The sequence below is a fragment of the Anopheles ziemanni genome, chromosome 2 (genome assembly GCF_943734765.1).
Source record: "Anopheles ziemanni chromosome 2, idAnoZiCoDA_A2_x.2, whole genome shotgun sequence".
NCBI lineage: Eukaryota > Metazoa > Arthropoda > Insecta > Diptera > Culicidae > Anopheles > Anopheles ziemanni.
In genome coordinates this window covers 4,349,582-4,375,880 of record NC_080705.1, presented here as the reverse complement: position 1 = coordinate 4,375,880, position 26,299 = coordinate 4,349,582, and the positions used below count along the sequence as shown (strand labels likewise).

The 26,299-nt window shown below is 45.2% G+C and overlaps 7 protein-coding genes across 7 annotated transcripts; 3 read left to right on the top strand and 4 right to left on the bottom strand.

Annotated features, from left to right (window-relative positions):
- The first annotated feature begins 1,073 nt into the window (after positions 1–1,073).
- LOC131281946 (dynein axonemal assembly factor 6) lies at positions 1,074–1,757 on the top strand. Its single transcript, XM_058311321.1, has 2 exons — positions 1,074–1,179; positions 1,240–1,757. Exons 1-2 carry the CDS (start codon positions 1,074–1,076, stop codon positions 1,755–1,757), a joined length of 624 nt encoding a protein of 207 aa, XP_058167304.1.
- Positions 1,758–5,263: 3,506 nt separating this feature from the next.
- On the bottom strand, positions 5,264–12,001 carry LOC131282404 (uncharacterized protein DDB_G0283357). The gene is made up of 4 exons (XM_058311859.1): positions 9,163–12,001; positions 8,909–9,049; positions 8,622–8,828; positions 5,264–8,540 (listed from the first exon to the last, which is right to left on the bottom strand). The coding sequence occupies exons 1-4, from the start codon at positions 10,039–10,041 to the stop codon at positions 6,693–6,695; spliced, it is 3,075 nt and encodes a 1,024-aa protein (XP_058167842.1). The 5' UTR covers positions 10,042–12,001; the 3' UTR covers positions 5,264–6,692.
- A 603-nt stretch (positions 12,002–12,604) lies between these two features.
- On the bottom strand, positions 12,605–14,386 carry LOC131282015 (probable 26S proteasome non-ATPase regulatory subunit 3). Its single transcript, XM_058311397.1, has one exon. It carries the CDS (start codon positions 14,251–14,253, stop codon positions 12,760–12,762), a length of 1,494 nt encoding a protein of 497 aa, XP_058167380.1. The 5' UTR covers positions 14,254–14,386; the 3' UTR covers positions 12,605–12,759.
- Positions 14,387–14,871: 485 nt separating this feature from the next.
- Positions 14,872–16,011, top strand: LOC131282924 (calcium load-activated calcium channel). The gene is made up of 4 exons (XM_058312470.1): positions 14,872–15,056; positions 15,140–15,217; positions 15,280–15,454; positions 15,524–16,011. Exons 1-4 carry the CDS (start codon positions 14,996–14,998, stop codon positions 15,759–15,761), a joined length of 552 nt encoding a protein of 183 aa, XP_058168453.1. The 5' UTR covers positions 14,872–14,995; the 3' UTR covers positions 15,762–16,011.
- LOC131282923 (FAD-dependent oxidoreductase domain-containing protein 1) lies at positions 15,682–17,799 on the bottom strand. Its single transcript, XM_058312469.1, has 2 exons — positions 16,284–17,799; positions 15,682–16,218 (listed from the first exon to the last, which is right to left on the bottom strand). Exons 1-2 carry the CDS (start codon positions 17,719–17,721, stop codon positions 16,079–16,081), a joined length of 1,578 nt encoding a protein of 525 aa, XP_058168452.1. The 5' UTR covers positions 17,722–17,799; the 3' UTR covers positions 15,682–16,078.
- Positions 17,800–18,701: 902 nt separating this feature from the next.
- Positions 18,702–23,037, top strand: LOC131282196 (apoptotic chromatin condensation inducer in the nucleus). Its single transcript, XM_058311605.1, has 7 exons — positions 18,702–18,878; positions 19,048–20,498; positions 20,577–20,971; positions 21,048–21,255; positions 21,454–21,769; positions 21,833–21,945; positions 22,021–23,037. Exons 2-7 carry the CDS (start codon positions 19,050–19,052, stop codon positions 22,285–22,287), a joined length of 2,748 nt encoding a protein of 915 aa, XP_058167588.1. The 5' UTR covers positions 18,702–18,878; positions 19,048–19,049; the 3' UTR covers positions 22,288–23,037.
- A 1,175-nt stretch (positions 23,038–24,212) lies between these two features.
- LOC131283134 (ranBP-type and C3HC4-type zinc finger-containing protein 1-like) lies at positions 24,213–25,173 on the bottom strand. Its single transcript, XM_058312709.1, has 4 exons — positions 24,937–25,173; positions 24,679–24,876; positions 24,468–24,599; positions 24,213–24,392 (listed from the first exon to the last, which is right to left on the bottom strand). The coding sequence occupies exons 1-4, from the start codon at positions 25,171–25,173 to the stop codon at positions 24,213–24,215; spliced, it is 747 nt and encodes a 248-aa protein (XP_058168692.1).
- Between the last annotated feature and the right edge of the window lie 1,126 nt (positions 25,174–26,299).

The window sequence follows — 26,299 nt, the reverse complement described above, 5'->3', positions numbered from 1 at the left end:
TAACACCATGCGCCAAAACGCACGCTCCACACACGCCGCTCGACGAGGAACCCGACACGAGTGTGTGAGGTTGCCTAGTTCTGCCTCCGTACGATGCTGGATGTGCTCGCGGAAGGAGGATTTGTCACACACTGGACGACCTGATAAAACAACGCGAAGGACCTGAACGCGCGAAATACAGTGATGTCCATGAGGTTATGTTCAACCTATCCATCTGGGTATAATGGAAGAAATTAATGTGCAGACCACCAACAACAATTTACACTCCTAAAGTGATTGACTAGATGTCGTATACTTTAACGCCATTCCTTTCACAAGAGGCGATCGTGATCTATCTGTCCATTACGCTTCTCCATCTGCAAAGGTGGGCGCGACGACCATCGAAGTGGCTAGTCGAGGCAAGAATGACTTCGGTTTGGGTTGGCCAATTTGATTTCGCGCGCCGAACCACACACAGTAACACAACGCACCCCGGAACCGACGCCGATGATATGGCAATGAACGCTGGAGTACTGGTGCGTCCGTTGCTCGGAAGAGGTTAGCCGGTCGTTCAAGCGATTGGTGACACCTTTGCGGAGGTGTTTAACGCCATCTGCAAACGCAGGCGAAGGTGCTGAAGCGTGATTTTGAACCGGGCGTTCGATCAGTGATCTCTGTCGTGGATGCTAGGAAGAGATGAAATAGAAACGATTAGATGGGATTTTGGCAAAGCTTACACTTCTCCCAACCTTTTTCACTGGCAGATATCAGGCTTACCGGGTTTTAAAAGAAATTTGTCTACACGCGCCTACTGCTAGCATATCAAGAAAAAACTGTTGAATCTTTTCCCAAACATTCAAATTCATCAAACATGCCTCATCCGCATGCGTTGAAACGAACGGTTTTTTGGTAGGCTTGGAAATATCACTACCATGGTGATGAAACTCGTTTATTATTCCACTGGTGCGGCACGCGTTATTGACTATTTTATCAATAACTGACACCGTAGCCAGCGAAGCCGTGCCTCATTTGTGCACAAGATTGAACACATTTGTTCTGCGCGCGACGGATATTCGAGAGCCAATCGCTGAAAAATGTCTCTCCTTGGAAGTGAAAACATTAAATTATTGCAAAAATTATTCAAGCCCGAGGACGACTCATCGGATGAGGAAACACCATCAGGAGATGTTCCACAATTTGGTTCGCAAAGCTTGTAAGGTACAGTTTTTACTGTTTCTAACGTTTTCACTTTGCTTCAAGGACCCGGTGATATAGGAGAGTTGCCAGTAAAACCAAGAAAAAAGGGATCTAGCGATGGATCGGAGCATGTGAAACCTTGTTCTTACACTCCACTAGAAGCTCCCGTTGAAGTACAACCGAAAACACTCGAAGAATGGGAATTAGAGCAGCAGAAGAATGAAGATCACGCCTTGTTAGAGTCTCGCCGGCAGCCGCAATATAGAATATCCTACCGTCAGACCGTGGCTACCGAGGACATCTATCTGCAGATGAACTGTAAAACGCCCAGTACGGCTAGTTGTGAAAATATGATCGTTGAGGTTCTATTCCCGGAGGAAGACGCCACTATCGGTGTGCAACATATTGAGCTGTCGGTAAAGGAACAGTGCGTTACCGTTGAAACACCGAAGTACTACCTTAACCTCGCCCTGCCACACAAGATCGACCCGGACAAGGGGAATGCGGCGTGGCATTCAGATCAGAAAACACTTCAACTTACCCTCAGAATGGTGCGCGAGTTGGATTACGTTAACTTTTGAACGTCCGGGAATGCATTAAACAGATGAGCTGAAAAGGAAATTAAAATTCATTGTTATGATTATTTTTTGCGAAACACAAAATATTTACAGACATTTTCTGTTTACAGCAGCAATGCATTAGAGCATTTAAAAGCGATCATATATCAACAAAACCATTCCTTATGGTAAGTATCGCCAATCTGTAAAGAGACCATTTGCTGAGGTTGTCTCCTTTGCGGCTCCATCAATTTCCTTTTTATTGCTGCTCCTAATTTGCAATCTTATTTATATCACGCACCTTTGCGGAAATCCACATCCAAACGACTGAGGCCTTATGCACCAAACCTTGCTAAAAGTCACTGCTACTCCGGAACAGTGATGAGTCTGCAATTGCCAAGAGAGTCAATAAATATAATCCCCCCTTGTCACTGCATCTCATCAGATATAAATGACTCAATTTAGGCCGGGTGAATTATTTGAACTTGCTTTACCATTTTCGGAACTTTATTGTACTTCGAATGAACAAAGTAATGGGACAGTGATGCTATACTGGATGAAATGAAAGAGAATAATAAATTGGAAATTATTAGTGAAACACCCAGGCAACCGAATTGTTTTGCTAACTTGTTTAAATTATTTTATTAATAATTTTATATATAAATACACTGTTTTTTTGTTTCTGTAATAGACTAAATTTTCGCTTCGGCTTTACGCATCCCTCTAACCACTGCTTTTGAGTGCTCTTGTCTGTATTTTTTATTTTTATTTGTTAGTCTGATTTTTACCGATCTTATTTTTCCACTATCGGTTCTGCGCGTGTTGTTTATTTTTATTTGCCTTTCGCTCTGTTGCAGCAAACCAACATTCATTTTGTTTTTCGCTTTTTGAACTATTCACAATCATTCCTAGTCTATACGAGCTTGTTTGCTGAACGCATCGAAACGGTTTCCGGTCTTAGTCCTCGAATATGCTCACACAATTTCAAATTCTGCTGCTACACAGACACGCGGCACCACCGGTTTCATCACATCCGTGAGCAGCGGCTAGCTAAACGCACGCAGGCTACATTCAATCGGTCCGTTCACTCTCGCAGCATCTCTTGGGCGCATCCTTCCGCAGATTCCTTATGTTAGACACACAACAAAAATCTCGTGCGGCAACCAACCACCCCTCTCTCACTCGGCGCACATGCAGAGCTGGTTTATTCTTTTTTTTTTTTTAGTTTCAAGCTTCCTTTGCAACAACTTTTGATTACAATGTGTGCGGGAGCGGGCGGGTAAGGGGAGGAGGCGGTACTGCCAAGTAATCTAAGGAGAATATCCAGGGAGAGTGTCCTATAATATAGCTTATGAGCAGAGACATTATACGCCTCTTCACGCTGTTTTGTTGATTCTTATTACAGTAACGATGAACGCATAGTTAGTTCACTTACAACTTAGACCATTTTTTTGCTCCCCAGCTGCTTGCTCATCAAGTCATAATGTTCTGTTCTTCGAAACCGCTCGATCTCCGACCGACCCCATATCTTCCTCATTGCAATCTCATTACAGCTTATAGCGAAGACCGCTTGTTATCTCATGCTTTACAATTTGCTTATCACTCGTTTCATTATCGTTCCCCTTTTCGCTGCATCGCTGCAATCCATAAACTTACATCGTTACAAAAAATCGAAGTATAACAAAAGTATTACGAAGCATGAATGCGCGGGTATTGATATTGCGGCGTGCATGCCCTTAGGTGTATTAGGTTTCGTGTTCTGTTCCGTCCCTACGCTTGTTTTACCACGCACCGATTCCAACGGGCTTGTAATCCTTGATTTTTTTTTTCTTCTTCTTCGCTCTGTGTCCTTTGAGGAGGAGGAGCATATATCTTACACATCTAACTGGAATCTACTTGGGGTGTGGGGCGGACTACAACATGCGAAGGAGAGAATAGAATTCGGTAGAGTTGTTCCGTGGGACGAACGGGAAACACAAAAATTACGTTCCGCTATATCGATTATAATTGGTATTTTGTTTTTCATTTCTCTCTCCCGCGCTCCCTCACTTTTAGCATTACGATAAGGGGACTATAAATATGCACTTCTTATGATGCTTTAGTACTGCTATTTACAAGCATTCGTTCTATCTATATCCTACAGCAGTTTGTGGTAGTATTCAGTCACAGTATCAGGAGATGGCTGTCGTGGTTGCCGTGGGGCTATGTTGCGAAAACAGACGTTTACTGGGGGGGGGAGGGCATAGGTTGGAAGGTTGGATAATGGGACACAAACGACTTACGCAACCTTAAGTTACTGTTAAACGGGGCGAGTACAGGAGAGTCGCAAAGCAAAGTACGCAATCCGCAGACAACACTAATCGGTTACCAACGTTATCATGTCAGCAGAAGGCAACCGGTAGGCATGGCCTCGGAGACTGCACTTTTTCCCCTTCCACTCTACACGCGTGTCGTTCATCCGATTTAAAACAAGACGTCTTCTCTATGCATGCTTCCTACGAGTAAAACCAAATCGTGAATGCAAAACACTCTCTGAGGTTCATGGTGGAAAGACAGTTTAAACCTAACCCCACTGGCCTCCCTCGGGAAGCGCCTTCTTTTGGACACAAACACCTACTTTAAGTCGATTGCGCTAATGGTGATTGATTGATCGATTGATTATTGGCGAGGGATTAAAAAGTACAAGAAGCAGGAGCGCGGCCAACCCATACCCAATACCAACTATCGGTGACGAAATGTTTTACACCGATTTTGCGAATTCTGTCCTCTTTCTTGTCACACACATAAACACACGAGAATACGGATACAGTTAGCAACACGAGTTGGAGGAGGAGTTCACGAGAATGCGCGCTTATGATCAGCATACCGACGTGTTCGGGATGTGCTGCTTCCCAATCCCAACTCTCTCTCTTAACTGGTATCTTATAGGGCTACAATTCATAAAACTATCCAGCCAACACAACTCGTCTCCTATTTTTTTATCAAGCCTCGCTGCACCACGCTCCACTCGCCCCTTCGAAAGGGCTCATTTTTGTAAACGTTTTTCCTAAAATTTGCATTTTTAATTTAACTAAAATCGGAACCCCACCTGCTTGTTTTATTTTTTGTTTACGGGCTACCTCTCTAACCGTTACTTGCTTTTAGTTAATTTTATTTATTTTTTTGCTGTTGCTTTATTGATAAATTTAATTCACTTTCTCTATGGCTTTAAATATCTAACAGACTTTTTTTTGGGTTACCTTTTGTAGTTTTTCCCTCTATTTTCAAATTCGTTTTCATCTTACACCGAATCCACGCCTAGAAAACGGAACACAATGATTCGTAGCTTTTAAAGCTTTCATTTAAAAGATACACAACTCCGAAAACGAATCCATGTCCTTCGCTTACACGTTGTATTTTTATGTTTGACGCTTTAATATTGACAAACTTATTTCGCTTCCCGTCTGACCGTCTTCTTTCCATTTGTTTTTTTTTCTCTCCCTTACATACCTATTGTATCGTCGTGTTCAGGTTGAATTGAATACATAAAATAACTTGCTAAACATACGGGGTTGTTTTTCTTCGCTTCTCTATCTGATTGTATCATTAAAACAACATCGCAGCACATGGGCGACTTGAAGGATAACGCACTAGTAGTAACGTGTGGGTTTGGTGTTTCCAAACGGAAAAGAAGCAGTTAGGATTGTGCAAATGCTGCATGCTGATATGCTGAATGGCAACAAAAAGGGTGAGTAACGCTTTCTTCTGTACACGCGATCGCCACCAGCGGACGACCAACCAATCAGCTTTCTAGAAAACGATCTCTCCGGACAATGCAACTTGTTCATTTGTTCGCTTTAAGAACTGATTTTTCTTTTCAAAATTGTTATTATTCCATCACTCAAGAAATGTATCCAATATGGAACGGAACATCTTTATCGAGAATCCCCGGGGAGTGTCTAAAATCTCTGTATAGAACTCCGCCAGTGTAGATCAAATTTTGTTTAAAATAAACAAACCAACCAAGGGATACAGCAAACAAACGAATTGCACATATTAACTCGGGGTCTGGTGGTGAATGTTAATCTCTATTCATCGTTCGTCAATTTTGGTTGTTTGCTAACACACTTCGTTTGAATCATGGATTCATCTCCCTTCGATTAGTATGATTAGTACCGCACAATCACAAGTACATGTAAAAGATTAATCCTCAAAAATTATTTAAAAAAAAACATTTAAAAAAAACATACCAAACAAACTACCTAAAGAAGACCTTACAATCTTAACACTAAATTAAATGACGAATATTGAGGAGTGCGCGTTCTGTGGCACACTTGTTGCGGCACATGTCGAAACTTCACCCCTTTCCTTTTGCGGCTACTTGTGTGTACTTTCTATAGAAAATTCTTCCTTCGTCCTTATCAAATGTTGCAGGAGGTGTGAGAGAATTTATCTACACATCCTTAAACATTTCTACCAGAGGTTATGAAATTGAAATATTTCTCTGGTTGTGGTTTCATAGGATACTTCATAAAATATCTTGCATACCACTGCAAAATACAATCATGCTTCCCAAAAATCACCGGTGAGTTCGTTATCTATACAGTGTGAGTGTGTGTCTGTGTGTAGTGGAAAACTACACCGCGGAAGCGAAAAATAAAATATTCTATACATGTTTCCCCCACACACACACACCCCGCGGTATCTTAATCTTGTCGTTGATGATATTAAGGATCATTCGAACATTCGTCTTCTAGTTCCTAGTTACCGGATACTCAAGCCCGGTTGCTAGATAGAGTGTGGTGAACCAGTAGCAAATGTCTACTGGTGGTGGTTCGTCGAGGATGACAGGGAAAAAAGCGATCGAAAAAACGAGCGATAAACGGCCGCCGTTGCCGCCGCGACGGATGCTGCTGCCACTGCAGATGCTACTAGAACGGAACGGTTAAACCGCATTACACCACCTGTAGCCAACGATTATCACTTACCGCTAGCGCTAACGAGATTATTGGTGCTATTAGTGGTATTACTACCGGCGGTACTGGGTACCCCCGCGCCACTTGCGCCCGCCGGAGCATCCTGCACCTGCACGAGCATATTGCTCATCGACGAGGAAGGACTCGTCGTAGGCATGTCCATCGAGCTGTTGTTGCTACTGCTATTGCTACTATTGGTGCTGCCATGGTGATGCAGATGGTGATGGTGATGATGGTGATGGTGGTGATTGTTGTTGTTGTTATTGCTGCTAGTACTGGCACTAATCATATTGCTGTTGCTGAGACCGCCACTGGTACCGGTGCCGGTGCTGGTGCTGGTGCTGGTGCTGCTGTTTGCGTTTTTGTTACCGTTGCCACTACCGCTAGTGGCGTTGCTACTGTTGCTGCTGGTGCTATTGTTGCTACTGCTACTGTTGCTCATGTGACTCTCACCGATCCCCACATGGACGTTGGTGTCAAGCGTCGTGGTGTTGTTGTTACCACCGATCGCGGGTGCACTGCTGGTCGTTGGCGTCGTAACGGGCGTGACGGTGGAGGTGGTATTGTAGTCGAGCGTAAAATTAGTTGTCCTCGTCATGTCTTCCATCGATGCCTCCGGGCACTCGAGACCGGTATGCTTCAGGGAGCCACAATTGTAACAGGACGGTGCGACACTCGTGTATGGAAGTGTGGCACTGCCCCCACCGCCGTACATTCCTGCACTAACGCCCACCTTCGACTGCTGCAATAGCCCGACGTGAGTAGCTGCCGCCGCCGGAGATGGTGACGATCGCACACTCGGTAGACTGGCCGTCTGCGTACTGGCGACGGTCGAAGATGGTGGTAGTGGTGGTGGTTGTGCCGGAAGGAAGGAAATGGTACTGTTGGAGGGTACGTTCGTACCTGCACCCGCGGCCGCCGCTACCACGGCGGCCGGATGATAGATATAGTTCACACCATCGGCCGTCGCTTGCGGTTGGATCGTTGTGGCGTACGCCGGTGCCGTTCGGAAGGAAGTCCCGTGAGGAAGGGGGGTTGCGGTTGATACGCCTCCACGATGGGTCACCATGTGGCCGGTTGCAGTAGCAACCACTGGTTGGTAGGCTGTCGCCGGTGCACCCGCGTACACAAACGGTGGTTGCACGGGTGCGGCGACAGCAGCGGCGGCAGCAGCTTGACTAATCAACAGTTGTCCCGACACAACGCCACTGCCGCTGGCCCCATTGTTGCCATTGCTGCTCATCGCAGCACCATTAGTCGTGCCGGTTGTGAGAAAATTCTGCGACGCACTTGTTACCATTAAGTCGGCGCCTGCAAACTGTTGCTGTTGCTGCTGCTGCTGCTGTTGATGTTGCTGCTGCTGTTGTTGCTGTGCCACAGCTTGCTGGTGTTGCTGCTGCAGCTGCGAGTAGGTCATCGATGGCAGCTGCTTCTCCAGCCGACCATTGATATTGCGCACATTGTTGGACCGAGTGGAGCGCATGTGAGGGACGCCACTACTGCTGCTGCTGCTCACCGACACAACGCCAGGCGTTTCCGGTGGCGACACGTCACCTGTAGAGCCTATCGAACTGCCCGAATCACTACCTGTCGACTTTGGTTGATGGTTTATCAGGTCCATCATCATGCCGCCCGATCCTTTCATGCTGTAGTTTAGCGAATGAAAACTCCCACTGCCGCCGCCCGTATCCCGCGTGTGTGTATGATGCTGGGGTTGTTGATGCTGTTGCTGATGGTACGGGGGAAGCTGATTGACGTAGTTCTGCTTCGACTGTGAGCGGGGTAGTGTGTTGTGTGTCTGCCGGATTCCGTTTCGCAACTGCATTTGACTCAACATCAGCATTGTCTGGTCCTGTAGAAAGGAACAACAACAAATAAACAATCAATTCTAAAATCTTCCCCTTCAGAATGTATCAATGTTCTTACGCATTACCTCATCAACAGTCTTTAAATTTTGCATCTGTGATTGATTCTGCTGCTGCTGTTGCTGTTGCTGCTGTTGTTGATCGTTTTGTTGATTCCTGCTTATTCGATGTTGTACACTATTGGGATGAATTCGCGTCGGACTGGCCGTTCGACTCTGGATCGGCGACGATGGATTGCTCATATGCGGTGAAGATGAAGGTGGTGGGTAAGATAACTGAAGAGGATGGGAGTTGGAGATTAGAATCGGTTACAATTGTTCGCTTGAATCTGCGCCGTGGTCTTTGACACACTTACCTGCTGATAAACGTTCTGAACCCATCGAGATTGCACGGAAGCAGTGGGAGGGCCGGGTGGGGGAATCGTAAAGTCAGTATGTATTGGCAGCTGGATTGGATCAAGATGGTACGACGGAATGGTTCCATCATTTCCAATAGTCTACAGTAGTCGGGAATAATATAATGTTTATTAGATGAACATTGTTAGCAAAATTATGTTGAAGTCATTTATTCCAACGCTACTAAGAAGCGCTTTTAAAACTTTATGCATACCGTCGTAATAGGTTGTCCTGCGTAGATCAAGGTAGGAGTACCTTGGCCCATAGTTGATGGTCCTTGCGGCATAAGCTGGAGAGGAATGCCCGCGGCATTCGGTGTCATTGTGTGAAGGGGTGGTGGAACTTGCGTCGGGAGCTGCTGCGATGCAGGAGGAGGCGTCGAATTTTGTAGATGCTGCGGTTGATGATGTTGTTGCTGTTGCTGCTGTTGGATTGGCGATTGCTGCGGGCTGTTGCTATGCAACGAGTCCATCGACTGGTGCTGTGAAGGTTGCTGCTGGTGATGATGCTGATGATGTTGGTGATGGAGATGCTGCTGCTGCTGTTGCTGCGGCTGCTGCTGCTGGTGATCCACCATCATTTCATCTCGATCCGATTGCTTTGGGTTAGTCTTCGGTTCCCACGATTTCAGTTTGGAGAAAATCTCCCCACAATGCAGCCGTTGTTCAAACGAGAACCCCGGATGGTTGGTAGCCATCGTATACACGAGCAGTAGCTCGTGCTGTACGTCCTCCTCGAACAGACGCTGCAGATCCGGTCTCCCGCCCCAGCCTTCGAGGGTCTTGAAGAGCTCGGTTGCACACGTATGGTTGCAGGCTCGGTATAGCGCCAGGAATAGAGCCATCTTCCGTCGGGAGCGATGGTCGGTCGGCTCACCGGACGCAATGTCCGCGATGAACTCCTGCGGGTTGTTTACCTTCAGCTCAGCGCCACGCAGCTCCGGTGCGTCACGCCGGCCCAGCTCCTCCAGGTACGTGCCCAGAAAGCGAAGCTCAAACGGAAGGCACATGTTTAACATGACGCACATGGTATCTATCCTGTTGTAACTCTTCAGTTCTCTAAACCAATTGACGACGTCCTCTTTACAAATCATTTCCAGCAACACATTTGATTCTGCACGCGTAGGGGGGTTGTTTTGGGATCGTTCCTCCCGGTGGTGGGCTTTAACAACCTGTTCCTTTCAACGGTGAAAGTGCCGTACTGTCGGCACTGTGCGCTGTGATATTCCGTAAGCCCAGTTCTGTCTTCGTTGCAAATCAAGTAAACGATTAATCCAATTCTTTATACATCCATAAGTAACTAACTTGATTCAAAGCCGTCCAATGGTTGCGTCCAGGAAAATTGGGAGAAAAATCTACATCCACAGACGAAGCTAAAATGCGGCATTAATCATGTTCACTTGGTAATTGGTTTTTGATGCCACAGGATCGATTCCAAGAGGCCTGGACGATCGAAGCAATCGATGCAGCTGCTTTATCCTTTTTAAGCCCAATAATGCCCAGTTGGGTTAGAGTGTGTAAGTGCAGGCGTTTTCTTCCAATCAATCAACGGGGATGTAACAAGCTGATCCCGCTTTGTTATTGGTTTTGAAGACCGCCTATGACCCACTGTGGTTGTCCTTTATGCAGCAGGTAATCTGTGGCTTCATCTTGATTTCGGCAGTGTTTTATATTTTATCAATTCACCATCAAAAAACTTCAGCTATCGACTCAGTACGAATTGTTCGTCTTTTTGTGATACTCACACTCCTACACTCACCACTTGTCTACAGTAGCATCAACAAACAAGAGCTTTTCGACAATCGATAGGTAATTCGATGTAAATTTCTTGTTGAACTCTTGGTGGACAACATTCACGAGATAAAACGACACGACGGGGGTGGAGGAATTAGGTCAAGATGCAGTGTATGGCATTTACCGAAAAGGTGTGGGTCCTTCCGTTGAATACGTCCTTCGGGATCAAAACGAAGCGCAATACGCACGTGAGTTAATTTCCTCCTTGTTCTTTTAAGTATACAATCTTCTAAAAAAATCTCCAGCCACAGCTATTAGTCCGACAAGTTGCGTGTTTTTTCCACCTCTCGTTTTGATCGAACTTTTTGTCACAACAATCCTTCTTATTCTGCCAATGTCCCTGAGAAAATTATTCTTTTTCCGGAACGGTACAGTAACTTGCACAAACACACACTTCACTTTGACGTACACACACAACCACACAAACTCTATGCACTTTCAACGCGGAGTACAACCCCCATGTTGGGGTGTTTCTTCGGCAAATGCGACCGCGGGTCGGGCTCCTACGAGGAGCAACCACGAGATGCCTTTCGTACTGTCCAGGCTACACCCGAAACACTTTCCTTTCCTTTTACTCGAAAGTGTGATACAAGCGGGCACCAATCGAAGAGATTTTCTTAACTTTCCGAGTCCGCTTCTGGTTTGCTAATGCGGCTGTCAAAACGACGACCTAATGATGGGTGCCGTCGATTTTTACGATTCTACACACACGGGGCTTAGGTTGCGCCACACTTGATACGGACAGTTTCTTTGCATTGATAGCGCCAAGACGTTCGCCTCTGGTTCGGCTGTCAATCGGAATCCAGAAGCAATGGCCGCGCAGTCACCGCTTGGTCCACCAAATCCACCGCCCTTAAACTGCTTCTGCTATTGATGACGAATAAAAGTTGATGTTCTTATTTTTTGTTTCTTCCTAACAACCACCGACGGGATTGTCGCTTTACCTCGGCCGCTTTTCCGTTTCGCTATTTTCGTATCCGTCCTTTCGATCGGTCAGTTTGGGCTGCTGGCTGCTGGTGTTACTGCGGTTTGCTCGATGGGTGCTGCTGCTTCCGACATTTGTATCCTTATTCGAAGAAAAGCATCTACGGCGAAAGGCTTCTCTCAGGCGATCGCCTGAAGTGGCGCGGGGCACTGCTTTTCTGCTGCCGTTCTAAGGTTGCGCGCTTTTGCCACACGATATTTAAGAGCCATTGGTTGAACGGACAACGACAAACCGTCTACATACGATTGCGGACACACAATGGATTCGAAGCGAGAAAAAATAATGTACGGCTACGACAAACGCGAAGAGAAATGTCCCGCACGACTCTTTTCCCTTTTTCTACTGGCAATCTTCTTTGCCGTGATACATCTGTCTCGTTTTACTGACTGTCAGCGTTTGACAGATGACAGCAGGAAGTGTCGTTTATTTTATTTTATATTTAATTAATTCAATATGAACATTCAACGAAGAAGAACATTAATCGTTATTTGCGGGGATTAATTTACTTCAATGTAATAATTTACATCCGAGCATTTCATTCCCAACATATTCAATTTTCATACTAAAATTTGGATTTACTATTTGACAGCTTTGACGGATCCACTGTCGCATCAGGACATTTCGTTTTATTTTGCGAAATTTAAAACAAAACCGTTCCACTAAAAACCTACAATAAAAATGACTCATTCTATGCTGCTAGTAAATGCCCGTATAATATATATTTATTGAAAAAAGGCAGACTAATCCACATCATTTGTGTTTAGTGAAATAACAGACGGAAGCAAATAGCCATCTTTACAACTTAAACGCTTACAAACAAAGATGCATGTAATTCCTTTGTGACAATGTTTTTAAGTAAATTCACAAAAAACTTGCGGTTCCAATATTTATTCCTCAAATGAATTACGCAATTTTTGCGACATGAAATATACGAGATACGCCAAAGCGCCATTGAATTATTCCTATGTACTCAATCCTGCCCTTCACACATTCAGCAGAACTTCAACCCCACTTTCTTCGTTCGGCTGTTCATTTAGAATCCATCGTCGTCTTCCTCGGCCATCTCCTTGGCCAACTCCAGATCCTGCTGCTCGCGTTCCCTTCTCTCTTCGGCACTTTCCAGTTCCTTGCCGTACGACTTCGGTGGATATCGCATCGCCTTTACGCTCTGGTTGTGCAGATCCAAACAGAACGAAATACGCTGGTGAAAGGCGAGCTGAGGCTCGCGCGTTGAGTAGATATCGGTGCTTTCCTTGCTACGCATGTAGCCTTTCTCCGGGTCCAACGTTGCCTCAATCACACCGTCGCGGATAGCCTTCGCAACGATGAATTCGGCATCTTCGGGCGAATCCAGTCCAAGCTTCTTTGCAATGTCCTGAGGACTAATGCGTGAATATGCCAGCCCAATCGAGCGAATCGCAGTCTTGATGACATTGTGGCGCAAGCGAATGATCAACGTGAACGTGTGGTCCTGTCGGAACTGCTCGCCGAAGTTTTCTAGCACCTCACCAAAGCGCTGCAGATTACCCATGCGAACAGCCTGGGTGAGCTGGAAGTAGGGTCCAAGCGAACGACGCAAAGCAGCCTGACGGAACACCTTCCGCTCGGGAATATCTCCCAGCAGCAGCTCTACGACGATTACGAGCTTTTGCACCGTCTGTCGGAAACCAACGGCGGCCTGTTGCGGCGCCTTACGGAGCGCTTGCACCAGCTGCTTGTGGGCCACACTGTACTCCAGCTTAGCTGCCTTGATGCGACCAAGATAGTACAGGAAACGCGCACACTCGTTATTGCTGGCAGTTTCCGGAAACACCGACTTGTTGACCAGCTTATCTGCCTGGTCGTACAGCGAGTAGTGCAAATAGTTGCGCAACAAGCAGTTAATTAGAACCGCTTGCCCTTCGAAGTCGTTGCGTAGGGTAGCCGTGCGAAGACGGGAGTGCAGGAACGGTCGAATACTTTCCAAATCGTTGTTCAACTCTGCCACTCGGGAATAGTAGAAGTAACACTTGGCAGCGATCAAATCCAGCGAACGGCGATTTTGACCGACAATCTCCGTCATCAGATTTTGCGCGCAGGTCGTCGCTTTAGCAAGTTCGTTTTTGTCCAGAAGTCGCACCAACAGCAGAAGATGGAAGTATGCATCGACCTCCGGTACCGGGCTCTTGATTGCCGCCCGGGGACGCGGTAGCTCCGGTTCCTGTGCTCCCGCGGGGTAGTCCTCGATGTAAGCCATCACACCTTCACGCTCTGGCCCCGCCGGGTAGAGCTGCACGGCCAATGAACGGATGACCACCAAAGACAGCTTTCGACGTGTAGTCGGAAGCGAGCGTAGCACTCGCAGGATGAACCTGGGTTCCTTACTCACGACCGCTTTGTCGATCTGGCGTGCATGGTCCCGGATTTCCTGGACCGCTAGTAGCTCAGCGTCTTTCTTCGCTGCTTCCGCATCTTCGGCGCTTTCCATCTCGACGTCCACGATTGGCTGGCTCTCGGAGGCTGCAGTAGGCGCCGTCTGGGAAACCATGATGAAATGGATCTTAACGAGCTCAAACGAAAATGATTCCTGTAATCTTATTTAACGGATTATAGACTTCGCACAAAATCCGACAGCGCCGTGAATACTTTGCTTCTTCAAGAAGGAAGATGATACTTCTGTATTTTTGTGTGGAAATCTGTCACTCCGAGGTTTGTCGAGTCATGTAAATTCGAGCACTTCAATCTAGTAGATCATGCAGTCAAGGTAAACACACCTTTTCCATCCCATTTTTGTTCGCATATATCGACGAATGGTAAAACAGATTCTACCTCAAAGTTCTTAAGTTTACACTACATTGGGATTACTTTTTCTTTTAGTTTGCTGCCTAATTTAATAATATTTCTATCCTAAAAGGCCTTTGCTTATCTATGTACCTTTGCTCATATTATTGCAGTGTAATGACGTTGATTGTTTATGTCATTTTCATCCGTTTATGGCTACGCGAGTTAGAGTGCCCGTTGTAAGTTACATGATATCCTGATAAGTCATTTAGCTATAGACCTTCCAGCTACTTCACTGCCTTACAACTAGGAAAAGGTATCCTTTGCTCAAGTATTTTACGACTATCTCAGAGATCAGCAGACCCCCTTGCCTTTTTACAGACGTTCGTATTTATACTTTTTCAAAGGAGCAAATAGCAGGATTTCTTCAAATTTTGTATCGAAAAGTGCAAGTATCGCCGAAAAGCAGTGTTCCCACGTTTTGCTAAAATCTTTTTCCGACGAACAACATGTGGTCCGATACGCTGCTGATAGTTTTTATTTCAATCTTTACCGCACTTTTGGGAGAAGGTAAAGCACTTATTTTAGAATGTGGCCCGGCGATTTGGATTGATTGGATCCACCTAATTAACAGAATGTTCCCTTTCTCTTAGGTCTGACGTGGGTGATGGTATACCGGACAGAGAAATATCAGAAACTGAAAGGAGAAGTAGAGAAACAGAGCAAAAAATGTGAGTTCATTGAATTTCACTGTTGACCAATTGGATTAAACTTGTATATTTCTCTCTTACAGTGGAGAAGCGAAAAGAAATTCTAGGAGAATCCTTAGATAAGAGCCATAAAAAGAAAATCGAACGCGATGAAGAAAAGTTGAAGAACAACAATCGCGATCTATCGCTTGTGAAGATGAAGTCAATGTTTGCCATCGGTTTTGCCTTCACAGCGCTTCTCAGCATGTTCAACAGCATGTATGTACAATGGTTTAGACTATTTCGTGGGTTCAGGTATCCTCAAGCAAAACGGTCCTTTCTTTGCAGCTTTGATGGCCGAATCGTAGCACGGTTACCATTTGTGCCAATCTCTTGGATTCAGGGTCTGAGCCACCGGAACCTGCCCGGTGATGATTACACGGAATGTTCATTCATTTTCCTGTACATCCTATGCACGATGTCCATTCGTCAGAATATACAGAAAATGCTTGGCTTTGCACCATCGCGAGCTGCGAGCAAACAGGCTGGTGGTTTGTTCGGCCCTACACCGGGCCAATTCAAGTGAACTGTGGCCATTACACTGGTATTCTGTGAGTCTCCTGCGTGTTTGACGAGCGGACAAAACAGCCTGTACCTCTCCTACTAAATTGTTCTTCTCCCAACGATGCGATTACTTTACGTACGTAAGTTTATGTTTGTTCTCAATTAATTTTTTTGTTAAAGTAGCATAGCGCCAATGTTCATCGATGTATTGGAGTGAGATTAAATAAATTCCTCGGCCAAGGACGATTTAAAATATCACGCTCGTTTGTACAACTTTATAACGTCTTCTATTTTTACAAACTTTATTACATACACTTTCTCCCGAAACTATCTATTGGACTAGAAAATGTTTGCTTCAAACATGGGTTGATCGATAATTATCCGATCAAAACCGAATCGTGTCAGGTCGACCGTCCGAAAGCCTCCATCAATGATCATCTCGGAAACAGCTCTTCCCACAGCCGGAGTCTGTTGAATGCCTATAATAAATAAAAGAAGTTTATTTAAAAAAAAGACCAACATTGTTCATAAGTAGTATTCATACCGTGACCACTGAATCCCGTAGCAATATACAAATTGTTATAGTAAGGATGTGGCCCAACGATTCCGTTCTCATCGAAGGTGTTAAATTCATAGTATCCGGCCCAGGCATTTTTAACTTTGATCGCTTCGAAACTTGGCACCAAGTGGGCCAGATTGGGCCATACTGTTTGGTCGAAAAACGTATGATCTACTTCTAGGTTGGCAGCGGATGGTTCCTGCTCGGGAAGCGGGCTCTTACCCCCGAGATAGTTGCCTCCTAGCCCATCCCTTCGAAAATAAGTCCCACTGGGATCGATGGTCAGTGGCGTGTTGATTCCCGGGCCTTGATCGTTCTCGCACTGGAATACGTAAACGAACCGTTTCCGAGGTTCCACGGGCAAAGGAATTGACAGCATCCCTTTTCCCGTACCTATCCGCGCAAGACGGGCAACGGCTCCGGATTGGGCTCCGGCCGCAATGACCGCTATGGCAAACTTAATCTCACGCACTTCGCCATCCTTCATTTTGATGAATGCTCGATCGATCCCTTCGTATGCTCCTTCTTCGATACCTTCGGCCAGAATGTCCGGCTGATGGCGGAAGCCGAATCCGACCATCTCACCTTCCACGTAGTGCGCACCATACTCGAGAGCCCGTTTTTTGAAACCACAGAGAAGGGCCCACGGATCAAACCAGCCTTCCTTTTCAAGACCATGACACCCGAGTGCGATCCCATCCGTATTCATCCACGGAAACCGTTGCTTCAGCCGGGACGCCGTTAAAAGCTCATTTTTAGCTCCGAGAGCATTTTGCAGCTTTGAGTTTTCCTGTAACTGTTCGGCACCAGCCTCGGTGGCCAGCAGGAGGTATCCGTGAGGGGTAAAGTTTAAATCCACCTCATCGCCAAGGTAGTCTTTACTGTTGCGCATAAAGTCAGCCCCGAACAGGCTCATCTGAATGTTTTCCACTATGGAAAACTGTTGCCGAAGGCCACCAACCGATAAACAAGTGGATGCTTGTGCATAGGTTGAATCCTTCTCCACCACCACAACGTTCAATCCATCGCGAGCCCGTTTTTTCAGCCAATATGCGATCGAAGAACCAACTCCTCCGCCTCCGATCACCAGCACATCGCAGTGTGATTGGAAATCATCCCTCCGGTAGCGCTCCAAGTAGTTTTCGACGGATTCTGTAGCACCAGATTTGTTCTCGCTACTGTTACTTTGTAGGCTTTTTGGTAGAATGAACTTTTTCATCCGCTGCACATCGTTGCCGAGAAGCTTCATTGTCCGAGATATAGGATTGTCCTTGTTCGCTTCCACCTGATCGGATAAATCTGTCTTTCCTTTGCCATCGTTCGATGCTCCGTACAGCCTGGAGTGGCATGATGTGAGACTTTGGAACCGTCCGCGGTTCAGCTGACCGACTTTTGCCGTTTGTCGTTGCAGCACTTGGAACATTATCGATCACACAACCGCTTCGTCCACAGAAAAGTTTAAACTACGCGTGCAAAAAAGGGGTTATCAATGCACTGGGCAATTGATGTTTCCTCCTAATTTACGTACTTCACAGTTTTTCCTGGCCGGGGAATGGTCTGATACTGCAGCTTTCAGTTATCTTATCAGCAAGATTGGCAGGATGAAGTATTGTTTTTATTAGCTTATCTGTGGAATAGTAAACATAAAAGGTGTTATAAACGACCAAAAACAATGCTCGATTGTAAGACCATACTAATTTAACTTCACCATCTGTTAATAGACAACATACGACTCTTTAAAATGTGCGATTTTCGGGTCTACTAAAATTTGTTTATGTTTTCATGTTATTTAATCAAATGCGGTACGGGCAGGGCTGTTCCCGATACTTCATAAAGCGATTTGAAAAAATGGTTTTCTGAATTGTTGAATAACACTTTTTGTCCTAATTATCTCCATTCAAATAGTTTCAAATATGCATATATTCGAATGTTTTTATTAAATTTAATATAATAGCTGCCATTGGCAATAAAAGCATGGTAAATGATCAACACAAATTTGTTTACAAAAGGCTCTTTTAAACCAGCCCTGCAGAAAGGCCTTTCCGTAAAGGAACGAAGTAGTGATGGGGAAACTGAATCCCTACAGGGATTCGAAGCTTTCGATTCAAATCCATTCTGAGATCCGGATCTTCGAATCCGAATCCCAATCCATCATATCATGCTTTCTTACCAAACTTACCGATTTTTCATATTATTTGTTACTTTAACAATTATACTATCAATGATTGAATTGATCCAAAGGCTAAAGATTCTGTCAATATGATCCCCAGGATCTGATTCTAATCCAAATCGAATCAAATCTTTGGAATCCGTCAATTGGGATTCGAATCTTTAGAATCCGTCTAATGATCTAATCTTCGAATCATCCGATTCCCGAACACTAGTGACAAGTGTTGAAAAGAAAACGCGGAGTGCTAATTTTTGGTACTCGTGAAGTTGATTAATTTGTTTAGTGCGGCACAAGTGTTGTACTCAATTTGCTAAAACATCGTTTCCTCAGCTATCCCACGGGAAGCATTATCTAGAAAAGGTACAGGCTAAGCGAAATCCGTACAAGTGCGTGCTAATTTGTTCGAGAAGGTAGGTTCGCGTCGTCGCGTCTGCATCATGAACGAAAATGTATTATGGCCGCCTGTGGTAGCATTTTCAACTATGCCGTAAAGAAAAACTTAATTTAAATGTAGTGCTGTGATCAGTGTTACTCGTTGCGGGCCCAGTTTGCATTAAATTTCACGTTTGCATCTTACAGTTATGCGTCGCAAACCCAATGCCGGTGTGAGTACACCGGAAAAAGCGACTCCCCGCCGCTCTACCCGGGGCCGCGGGCGCAGATCACCGTCCAAAAGTCCAGAACCTGAGCCGGATACGGACGAGCGTGAGTACGATGCGGCACAGGACGAGGAAAAAAATAGCAGTTCCGAGGAGGAGAGCACGAGCCGGAAGGGAACCGGCAAAACACGCGGAGTGCGAGGAAGAAGTACCTCCTCACGCCGGAAGACTGATGACAGGCCGCCTTCGCGAGCACGTCGCAACAGTCGCCGGGAGAAAGAAACGCAAGAGGAACAAGAGGCAACAACTGAAGAAAATGGTGCCGAAAGTCAAGAATTGAAGCAGAAAAGCGATGAGCAAGTAGATGCGGTACCTCCTTCAAAGGATTCCGAGGAAGTGATGGAAGTCATACCGGAAGAACCCACGGATGAAACGGAACCTTCTGCAGAAGCTGGCGAGGACACGGATGCGGTTGAGAGCATGAAAGATTGCCAAGATGAAAACGATGGCAGCAAGGAAGATAAAGATATTGTACATGACGACCATCAAGAGACAGCGGAAAGCAAAGAAGATTCATCTGCTGGCGCTGTATCGAGGGAATTGCAGTCGGAAACAAAGGCATCAGTGGACATCGAAGAAAAGGTAAGTCAAAACAATGGTGATGAGGAAAATATGAAGAAGCAGGAGGACAGTGACACGCAGGAGAAAGAACATTCCCGCGCCGATGTTGAAGAAGTGCAAGATGATAGCAAAGCGGTCGTTAACAATCGTTCTCGAACAAGGGAAGAAAGCGATTCCATCGAAAGTGGTCAGGAAGAGGGTGAAATTGTTGGACAAACCGGAGACCGCGCCGCGGACAAGGATGAGTCCATATCGGATGGTAACGGAGCAGAAGAGTCAAAGCCTGCTGACGCTACGGATGCAGCTATGGTTACTACCGAGGAAAATGCAAGCCAGGTTGTAACCGCCGACAAAGGACCAAAGCAGCAGCAGGAGCAGAAGGATGATAGCGTGGATGGTCAGAAAACGAAAGTTTCCGAACAACCTCAGCCTCCTAGACGTAGACCACGCTTTTCCTCGCGTCCGGATAAAGATTTATCACCGGTGAGGCCACCTACTGAGAATGCTGCTGTGCAGAATGACGAAGAACTAGAAGCCGGGGAAATCAAAGACACAGACCAGGGCAGCTCAGATGCGAAAGCGAACAGCGCAAAGGAGGCTGAGGAAAACAGCTCGGTGAAAGAACCTCCCCGCATTAGACCATTGCAACGCAAACGGCGATGGCTTTCGTCGAAAAACGCTGAGTCGAAACCGGCGGTCATCACTATTTCGACTGATTCGTTGAAAAATATCATTTCCGATGTTAAACCAGTCCCGCTGGCGGACGTGAAGCTGGATTCAGCCTCCGAAGCAGAAGGTCCGGACGGTTCCGTCAGCACCGAGGAGGACGATAAAGAGCGAGCAAAATCAAAGCGCAATCAAAGGGGGTCGATCGATTCGACCACGCAGCAGTCACAAACGGCGGCTACACGTCGGCGCGTTTCCAAATCGGCCGAAAAGGAAAACATTCAGCTGGACGCACCGGAAGGGGAGGAAACGGCTAACGGGGATAATGTTGTGCCGAAGCAAAAACCCGTCATGGAAAAAATTACCATCACCCGAAAAATAAGCATCGTCAGTGATGATGGTAGTGCAGCTGGGGCGACGCCAGCGGTAACTTCTGTGCGTCCCCCTAGTCCGGCAAAACATCATACTAGCAATATCCTGTACATCACGAACTTGGTGCGACCATTTACGGTTCTTCAGCTGAAGGGGCTGCTGGCACGTACCGGAAAAATCGTAGAGAATGGGTTTTGGATTGATAAAATCAAATCGAAATGTTACGTGAAGTACGAAACGGAAGAGTAAGTAAATACATCTTTTCATTTACCAACCATTTAACCACCAAGCTAATCCATTTTTGACCGATTCATTCCTCAGTGAGGCAACGGAAACGCGTCACGCTCTGCATGGCATCCGATGGCCAGTCTCGAATCCGAAGTGTCTGGTAGTGGATTTTGGTGGTGAGGAAGCGATGGAAAAGGCTATTCTCTCCACACTCGAAGATGGCGCCGTCCGTGCGACGATGGAGGGTGCGAAGGAGGGTAAAGAGTTTGGATGGTCCCGTGATGCACCCAAGAAGGATGAGGTAAGAATAAGAAATTGAATTCTTCATTCAGTTATTTTGTTGTTATCTATATTTTAAATTATTCCTTACCTGGTTTGTTTGGTCTTTTTTCACATTTGTCTACTTAAAAATTCTTCAACATTAACTAGTCAATTCCATGCACAAATATTTGCCTGTTTTTAATGCATTTTTGTTTTGTTTTGCTCACTCTCCACACAGGATACACCAAGACCAGTTCGGGAATGGGATCTCGGCAAGAAAGATACACTCGATCAGCAGGAACGCGACCGGAACGGACGGGCGCTGGGGCGTGATCGCGAGCGTGAAACCCAGGGCGAAAAGGATAAGAGTGGCGGCGATCGAACTGGACGTGATCGGGAGCGTGGGCGAATAGAAGATGGAGGACCTCGCGATTCCAGGGGTAACCGAATGGACGCGAATGCAGGCGGTGACCGTAGTTCGGAGCGAAAGCGGTCAACTGATCGCGAGTATGGACGAGATAGACGGCGCAGTACTAGCATTGATATGTCACCAGGTAAGCAAAACGGATCTCTAAAAAGCCTGTTTGTATAATACAATTTGTTGCTTTTACTTACAGCGCGAAAGTTTAAGAAGCAAGATAAAGAACCACCAATTCGACTGCTCGATGATTTGTTCCGAAAGACAAAGGCTACGCCATGTATTTACTGGTTACCGCTCACAACCGAACAGGTATGGAAGACCATCATGGATTCCAAGAAACTGATTCCTAAAATCGTCTAATTAAATATCCTAAATGTTTTCCAGATTGCCGTTAAGGAAGAGCAACGTCGCAAAAACATGGCTGAGCATCAGCGCCGTCTGGACGAGCAGCGGAAACTGCAGGAGGAAGAGCGCGAGCGTGAGCGCAAGCGCGAACGGGAACGCCGCGAACGGGAGCGCGAACGGGATCGCGACCGGGACCGTGAGCGCGAGCGTGATCGCGAGCGGGATCGTGAGCGTGATCGGGACCGTCGTCGGTCGCGTTCCCGCGACCGCAGCCGTGACGATGGTGGACGTCGCCGGCACAGATAAGAAAACAAACCATTCACCCCATTTTTACAAACTACAATTTCCTTACGCGTGTTTTATGCATAACCACAAGAACGGGCGGACGGGTGGGCAGATGGCGGCGCTGATGCATTATGAACGTACTGATTCTCGGCACATTTGGATGAAAACATGTTTCAGTCTGCTTCTTCCAGAGCAGGATGCTACAGACAAACCCGTACCAACACAGCGTAGAAACCCATCGAAAATATCGTTTCGAAAAACGCAAGTAAAAAGATGCTGTTTTAGTCCAAATTCGAAGCTTACGTGACATACAGCGAGGTATGACAGTACTACATGTCCTTTGACCATATTGATGAAGTATTAGAGATATCCGTTTGTAACTCGTTCTGTAAATTGTCTACATTTTCGTAATGTAGATTCACTTGGTTTAGTCGAATTAACTTCGATTGACCGAAACCTGACGCAATATGTACGCTGTTACTTTCTTTCATTGTGTGTTTCCTCTAAACCTAGTGAATAAACATTTTTCATAGGCTTAGTATTAGCTTCGGGAATTTTGTTCTCATGCACACTTTTTGCACTCGCATTAGCGCCGCCAGGTTTTTTTTCCCTATCTACCCATCGTCCGTTTTGCTTGACCGCGTTTTCTTTTCATAAGGTTATCCTAGACATTACAATAACTTTAAACATATTCATCATCTTTCGTCGCGGACAGCGGGGGCTCACAGGGACTTATGAACATAACCTGTCTGTATGAAAACAGATAAGAGAAAGGGAAGACAATTCGAGCTAGGGAACATGCAAACCTTATGCCCACAGTTGATTATCTAATGGGCGACAGCACAACATACACTAATTTGCATTCTATTAGCCGAGTAATCAATCATCTGTCTGTGATGATGATGATGATGATGATAAAGATGCCTGCAAAGGTCCCATAATATTTTAGAGAAAAGCAAATCCTGATGCAAAAACCACCAGGCATTCACAACCACCTCCCTCGGTACTCTACATCCCACGAGCATGAATGAAGTTGATAGCCAGGAGAATCCCGAACCAAACTAAGTCCAAATGCTTCTCAATTCTTCATCGAAACGCGGGCAGCAGAACGCCGTACATGCGCATCGTGTGTGTGGATAAGTTTCGGTAAATGCACGAGAAAAAATGCATAGTTTATCTTGCAAAACGATTTTCCATTTATTTTTGTCCTTCGTTTATTTGCATCAGCATCGCGAACATGACCGAATCCATCCAATTGGGAAGAAAATGATTGGGATTCTTCGTAATTGCGGTGCAGTTCGTCACGTTTATGCTACGGTGTGTTAAAGGATCGCCGCTGAAGACTGTTCCGTGAAACCAAAACGACAAATGGACGGCGGCGAACAAGAAGACAGACCGTATCATGCCCTGAATGATTAGTTTTATTGCAGCTTCCGATGCCGAACATAGAAATTATGGTGTAGGCCAGTTGTAAACAATCCTGAAGTCTCCGAATCCTCGTCGATTATATTTAATTGTGCTGCAATCCAAGAGCAGCGTTCACTTATTCAGGTCCTGTTGCCCTTGATGGAAATATGTCGCATACCCGTATTGTTCGATGATTGAAAAATGAATTCGTAAATTTGCATCAATAAAAATGTAAAATAGACTTAAACCAAGACAAAATTGAGCCGGTTTTAATAACATTTTTCAAGTTCATGTGTTCTATAGTCGTTACGTGTGTAAGTAGTAAAACCGATAATATACAAGTATTTTTTTATGTTTATGGTTAGTGTTTCAGTACAACACCTTAACTGTAATTCATTCAGTTGGATAGTAACTTAAATTGATTCAAATAAAATATATGAAATATTTAATGGCAACTAAAATGGTAGTTGTGATCAATATTACCACGTTTACCCGGCATTCTCACCAAGGGCTGATCCGTCAGATTTTTAACACCACTTTCAGTGGCAGTCCGAACAAGACGGATGGCACTTTTTTCCATTGATCCCGCACCGGCACCCAGCGCTTGTATCACCGGTTCCATTCGGACCCCATCGAGGACCGCGCGTAGCCCAGCAGATCTCCAATTTACACATACTGCATATGACGCTATCGCAACCCCCGGTTTTCGTAACTGCCACCTGCAATTTTGCCCATACAAATAATAATAAAACTACTAGATTGATTTTACGAAGCAATATCCATTAAAGACTTACATTACAAGTTGGACATGGAATCGCCAGACCTTCCCGTATCATTTGCAAAACTGTATCTGCAGAACCGTCATGTAGGTTTCCAATTTGTTTCGTGGTTTGGTAATCCAAACACTCCATCCCTTCGTGAACGGCCTGGAAAAGGAATAAATGAAGAACTTTAACCTACTTCACCTGTCGATAAAAAAGCTTCCCAATTTCTCTTACCGCTTACCTTACAGTCTGTACAATTGACAATCCCACAAATCGAGCATTTGTAAAAATTCACATTGCTCTCATAAGTCCACCATCCAACGCAGTTTGGTGTTTGACAATGGAATGTGTTTTCTACGACGAATTCCGCCTGCCGCAAAGATTTGGCGAGATGCTTTTCGAAATCTTCATGGCTAACAAGTCCTTTAATCTCCCGGTGCTTAAAAAATAACATCAACAGTTTAATTTGGTGTCAGCTCATGGTAGAAGGTATGCTTACCTGTATCGTGCTTTCACAGCTGTATTCCGAATTTTGGTAAGGACAACTAATCTGGACGTCTTGGCTAAATTTGATGACACTAGTAATACATGGTTTGCAAAATGTATGAAGACATTCTCGTAATACAATTCCTTCGCCTGCGTCATAACTTTCCATGCAAACTGGGCACTCAAATGCTTCAAGGTTTGCCACGACTTCTACTTTTTCAAGATTTAGTAACGACTGGTAGTGTTCCATTGTTTTTCTTCGAACGTACTGTTGCAGATTTTCGTTTTCTTGATTTTAGACAGAAAATGGTTTCGACATCACATCATTTCTCCTTCGAATAAAGCTTACCGCAGTGGCCTGCAATGCGAAAATGAACAGTTCAAATCGGACATTTATGCCATAAACAATACTTCATCACTTGCTATAACGCTGTTGACATTTTTGTTGTGTCTCATAGCGGTTGAGTTTAAATATTGGATCTTTCTTGGTAAATGGGGTATGCTACGTGATACATCTTCTATTACAAATTCATTCATTCTGTTCACTTCAGTGGTTACTATGTGGCAGCAAGATTCAGCGAGTATTGAATATTTAGTGCTCTCGTCAGTAGAATCAATATGACTTGCGCTTAGGTTCGTTCACAAAGATCACATTATGTTTGATTGAACATTTGTCAAATAAATTGTTTTTATTGTTACAATTTTCTACAGCTGTTTGATCAATAGCGTTTTTAGGCGTTTATATAAAAATAATGGGAACAAATTAGTAAGGTCAATACTTAGCACCTGCGTTGAGAAGAGTTTTTCTGGACTTGCAAATCACGAATTCATGCAAAGCATTCCAAAAGGAGGGATAAACTCCGGACAATTTTGATGAGAATCCTGTTTCCTATTCAAAGTTAAAATGTGACATGCTAAGGTATGTGTTTTAATGGCAATTGCCACACGATGGATGGCATTGTTGTCCATTTACTTTGCAACGGCAACCACCACTTATATCGCCCTTTCCATTTGGGCCCCATCGAGGGCCTCGTGTGGCCCAGCAGAGGGCCGTTTGGCACATGGTGCAAGTGATGCCTTCGCATCCGTAAATCTTGGTAACAACCACCTGCAATGTTGCCCAATAAGATATAATATACTGACATGGCCACTTCACAAAACGACTTCCGTTGGATACTTACACCACAAGTCGGGCATTGCATTGCTTCTCTTTTTACTATCATTTCTTCCAGATGGTTTACAGAACGTTGCACCGTATTCTCGAAATTATTCAATGCTTTATACACTTCACATTCCAGTCCCTCGTGTATGACCTGAAAAAGGAAGTACTTTCTCTTCATCTTGTAAAGAAAAGGCATCCCAATTTGACTAACCGC

What these genes read in the sequence shown, in the direction of transcription:
- LOC131281946 (XM_058311321.1), top strand. Translation starts at nt 1,074, where the DNA reads ATGTCTCTCCTTGGAAGTGAAAACATTAAATTATTGCAAAAATTATTC. An exon ending in AGGAGATGTTCCACAATTTG is followed by an intron (nt 1,180 to 1,239) that starts GTTCGCAAAGCT and finishes CTTTGCTTCAAG; the next exon opens with GACCCGGTGATATAGGAGAG.
- LOC131282404 (XM_058311859.1), bottom strand. Translation starts at nt 10,041, where the DNA reads ATGATTTGTAAAGAGGACGTCGTCAATTGGTTTAGAGAACTGAAGAGT. An exon ending in CAGGACAACCTATTACGACG is followed by an intron (nt 9,050 to 9,162) that starts GTATGCATAAAG and finishes CGACTACTGTAG; the next exon opens with ACTATTGGAAATGATGGAAC. An exon ending in ATTTAAAGACTGTTGATGAG is followed by an intron (nt 8,541 to 8,621) that starts GTAATGCGTAAG and finishes TCCTTTCTACAG; the next exon opens with GACCAGACAATGCTGATGTT.
- LOC131282015 (XM_058311397.1), bottom strand. Translation starts at nt 14,253, where the DNA reads ATGGTTTCCCAGACGGCGCCTACTGCAGCCTCCGAGAGCCAGCCAATC.
- LOC131282924 (XM_058312470.1), top strand. Translation starts at nt 14,996, where the DNA reads ATGTGGTCCGATACGCTGCTGATAGTTTTTATTTCAATCTTTACCGCA. An exon ending in TACCGCACTTTTGGGAGAAG is followed by an intron (nt 15,057 to 15,139) that starts GTAAAGCACTTA and finishes CCTTTCTCTTAG; the next exon opens with GTCTGACGTGGGTGATGGTA. An exon ending in CTCAGCATGTTCAACAGCAT is followed by an intron (nt 15,455 to 15,523) that starts GTATGTACAATG and finishes CTTTCTTTGCAG; the next exon opens with CTTTGATGGCCGAATCGTAG.
- LOC131282923 (XM_058312469.1), bottom strand. Translation starts at nt 17,721, where the DNA reads ATGTTCCAAGTGCTGCAACGACAAACGGCAAAAGTCGGTCAGCTGAAC. An exon ending in TACGGGATTCAGTGGTCACG is followed by an intron (nt 16,219 to 16,283) that starts GTATGAATACTA and finishes TATTTATTATAG; the next exon opens with GCATTCAACAGACTCCGGCT.
- LOC131282196 (XM_058311605.1), top strand. Translation starts at nt 19,050, where the DNA reads ATGCGTCGCAAACCCAATGCCGGTGTGAGTACACCGGAAAAAGCGACT. An exon ending in GTGAAGTACGAAACGGAAGA is followed by an intron (nt 20,972 to 21,047) that starts GTAAGTAAATAC and finishes TTCATTCCTCAG; the next exon opens with TGAGGCAACGGAAACGCGTC. An exon ending in ATGCACCCAAGAAGGATGAG is followed by an intron (nt 21,256 to 21,453) that starts GTAAGAATAAGA and finishes CTCTCCACACAG; the next exon opens with GATACACCAAGACCAGTTCG.
- LOC131283134 (XM_058312709.1), bottom strand. Translation starts at nt 25,173, where the DNA reads ATGGAACACTACCAGTCGTTACTAAATCTTGAAAAAGTAGAAGTCGTG. An exon ending in GCTGTGAAAGCACGATACAG is followed by an intron (nt 24,877 to 24,936) that starts GTAAGCATACCT and finishes TTATTTTTTAAG; the next exon opens with CACCGGGAGATTAAAGGACT. An exon ending in TCAATTGTACAGACTGTAAG is followed by an intron (nt 24,600 to 24,678) that starts GTAAGCGGTAAG and finishes TTCCTTTTCCAG; the next exon opens with GCCGTTCACGAAGGGATGGA.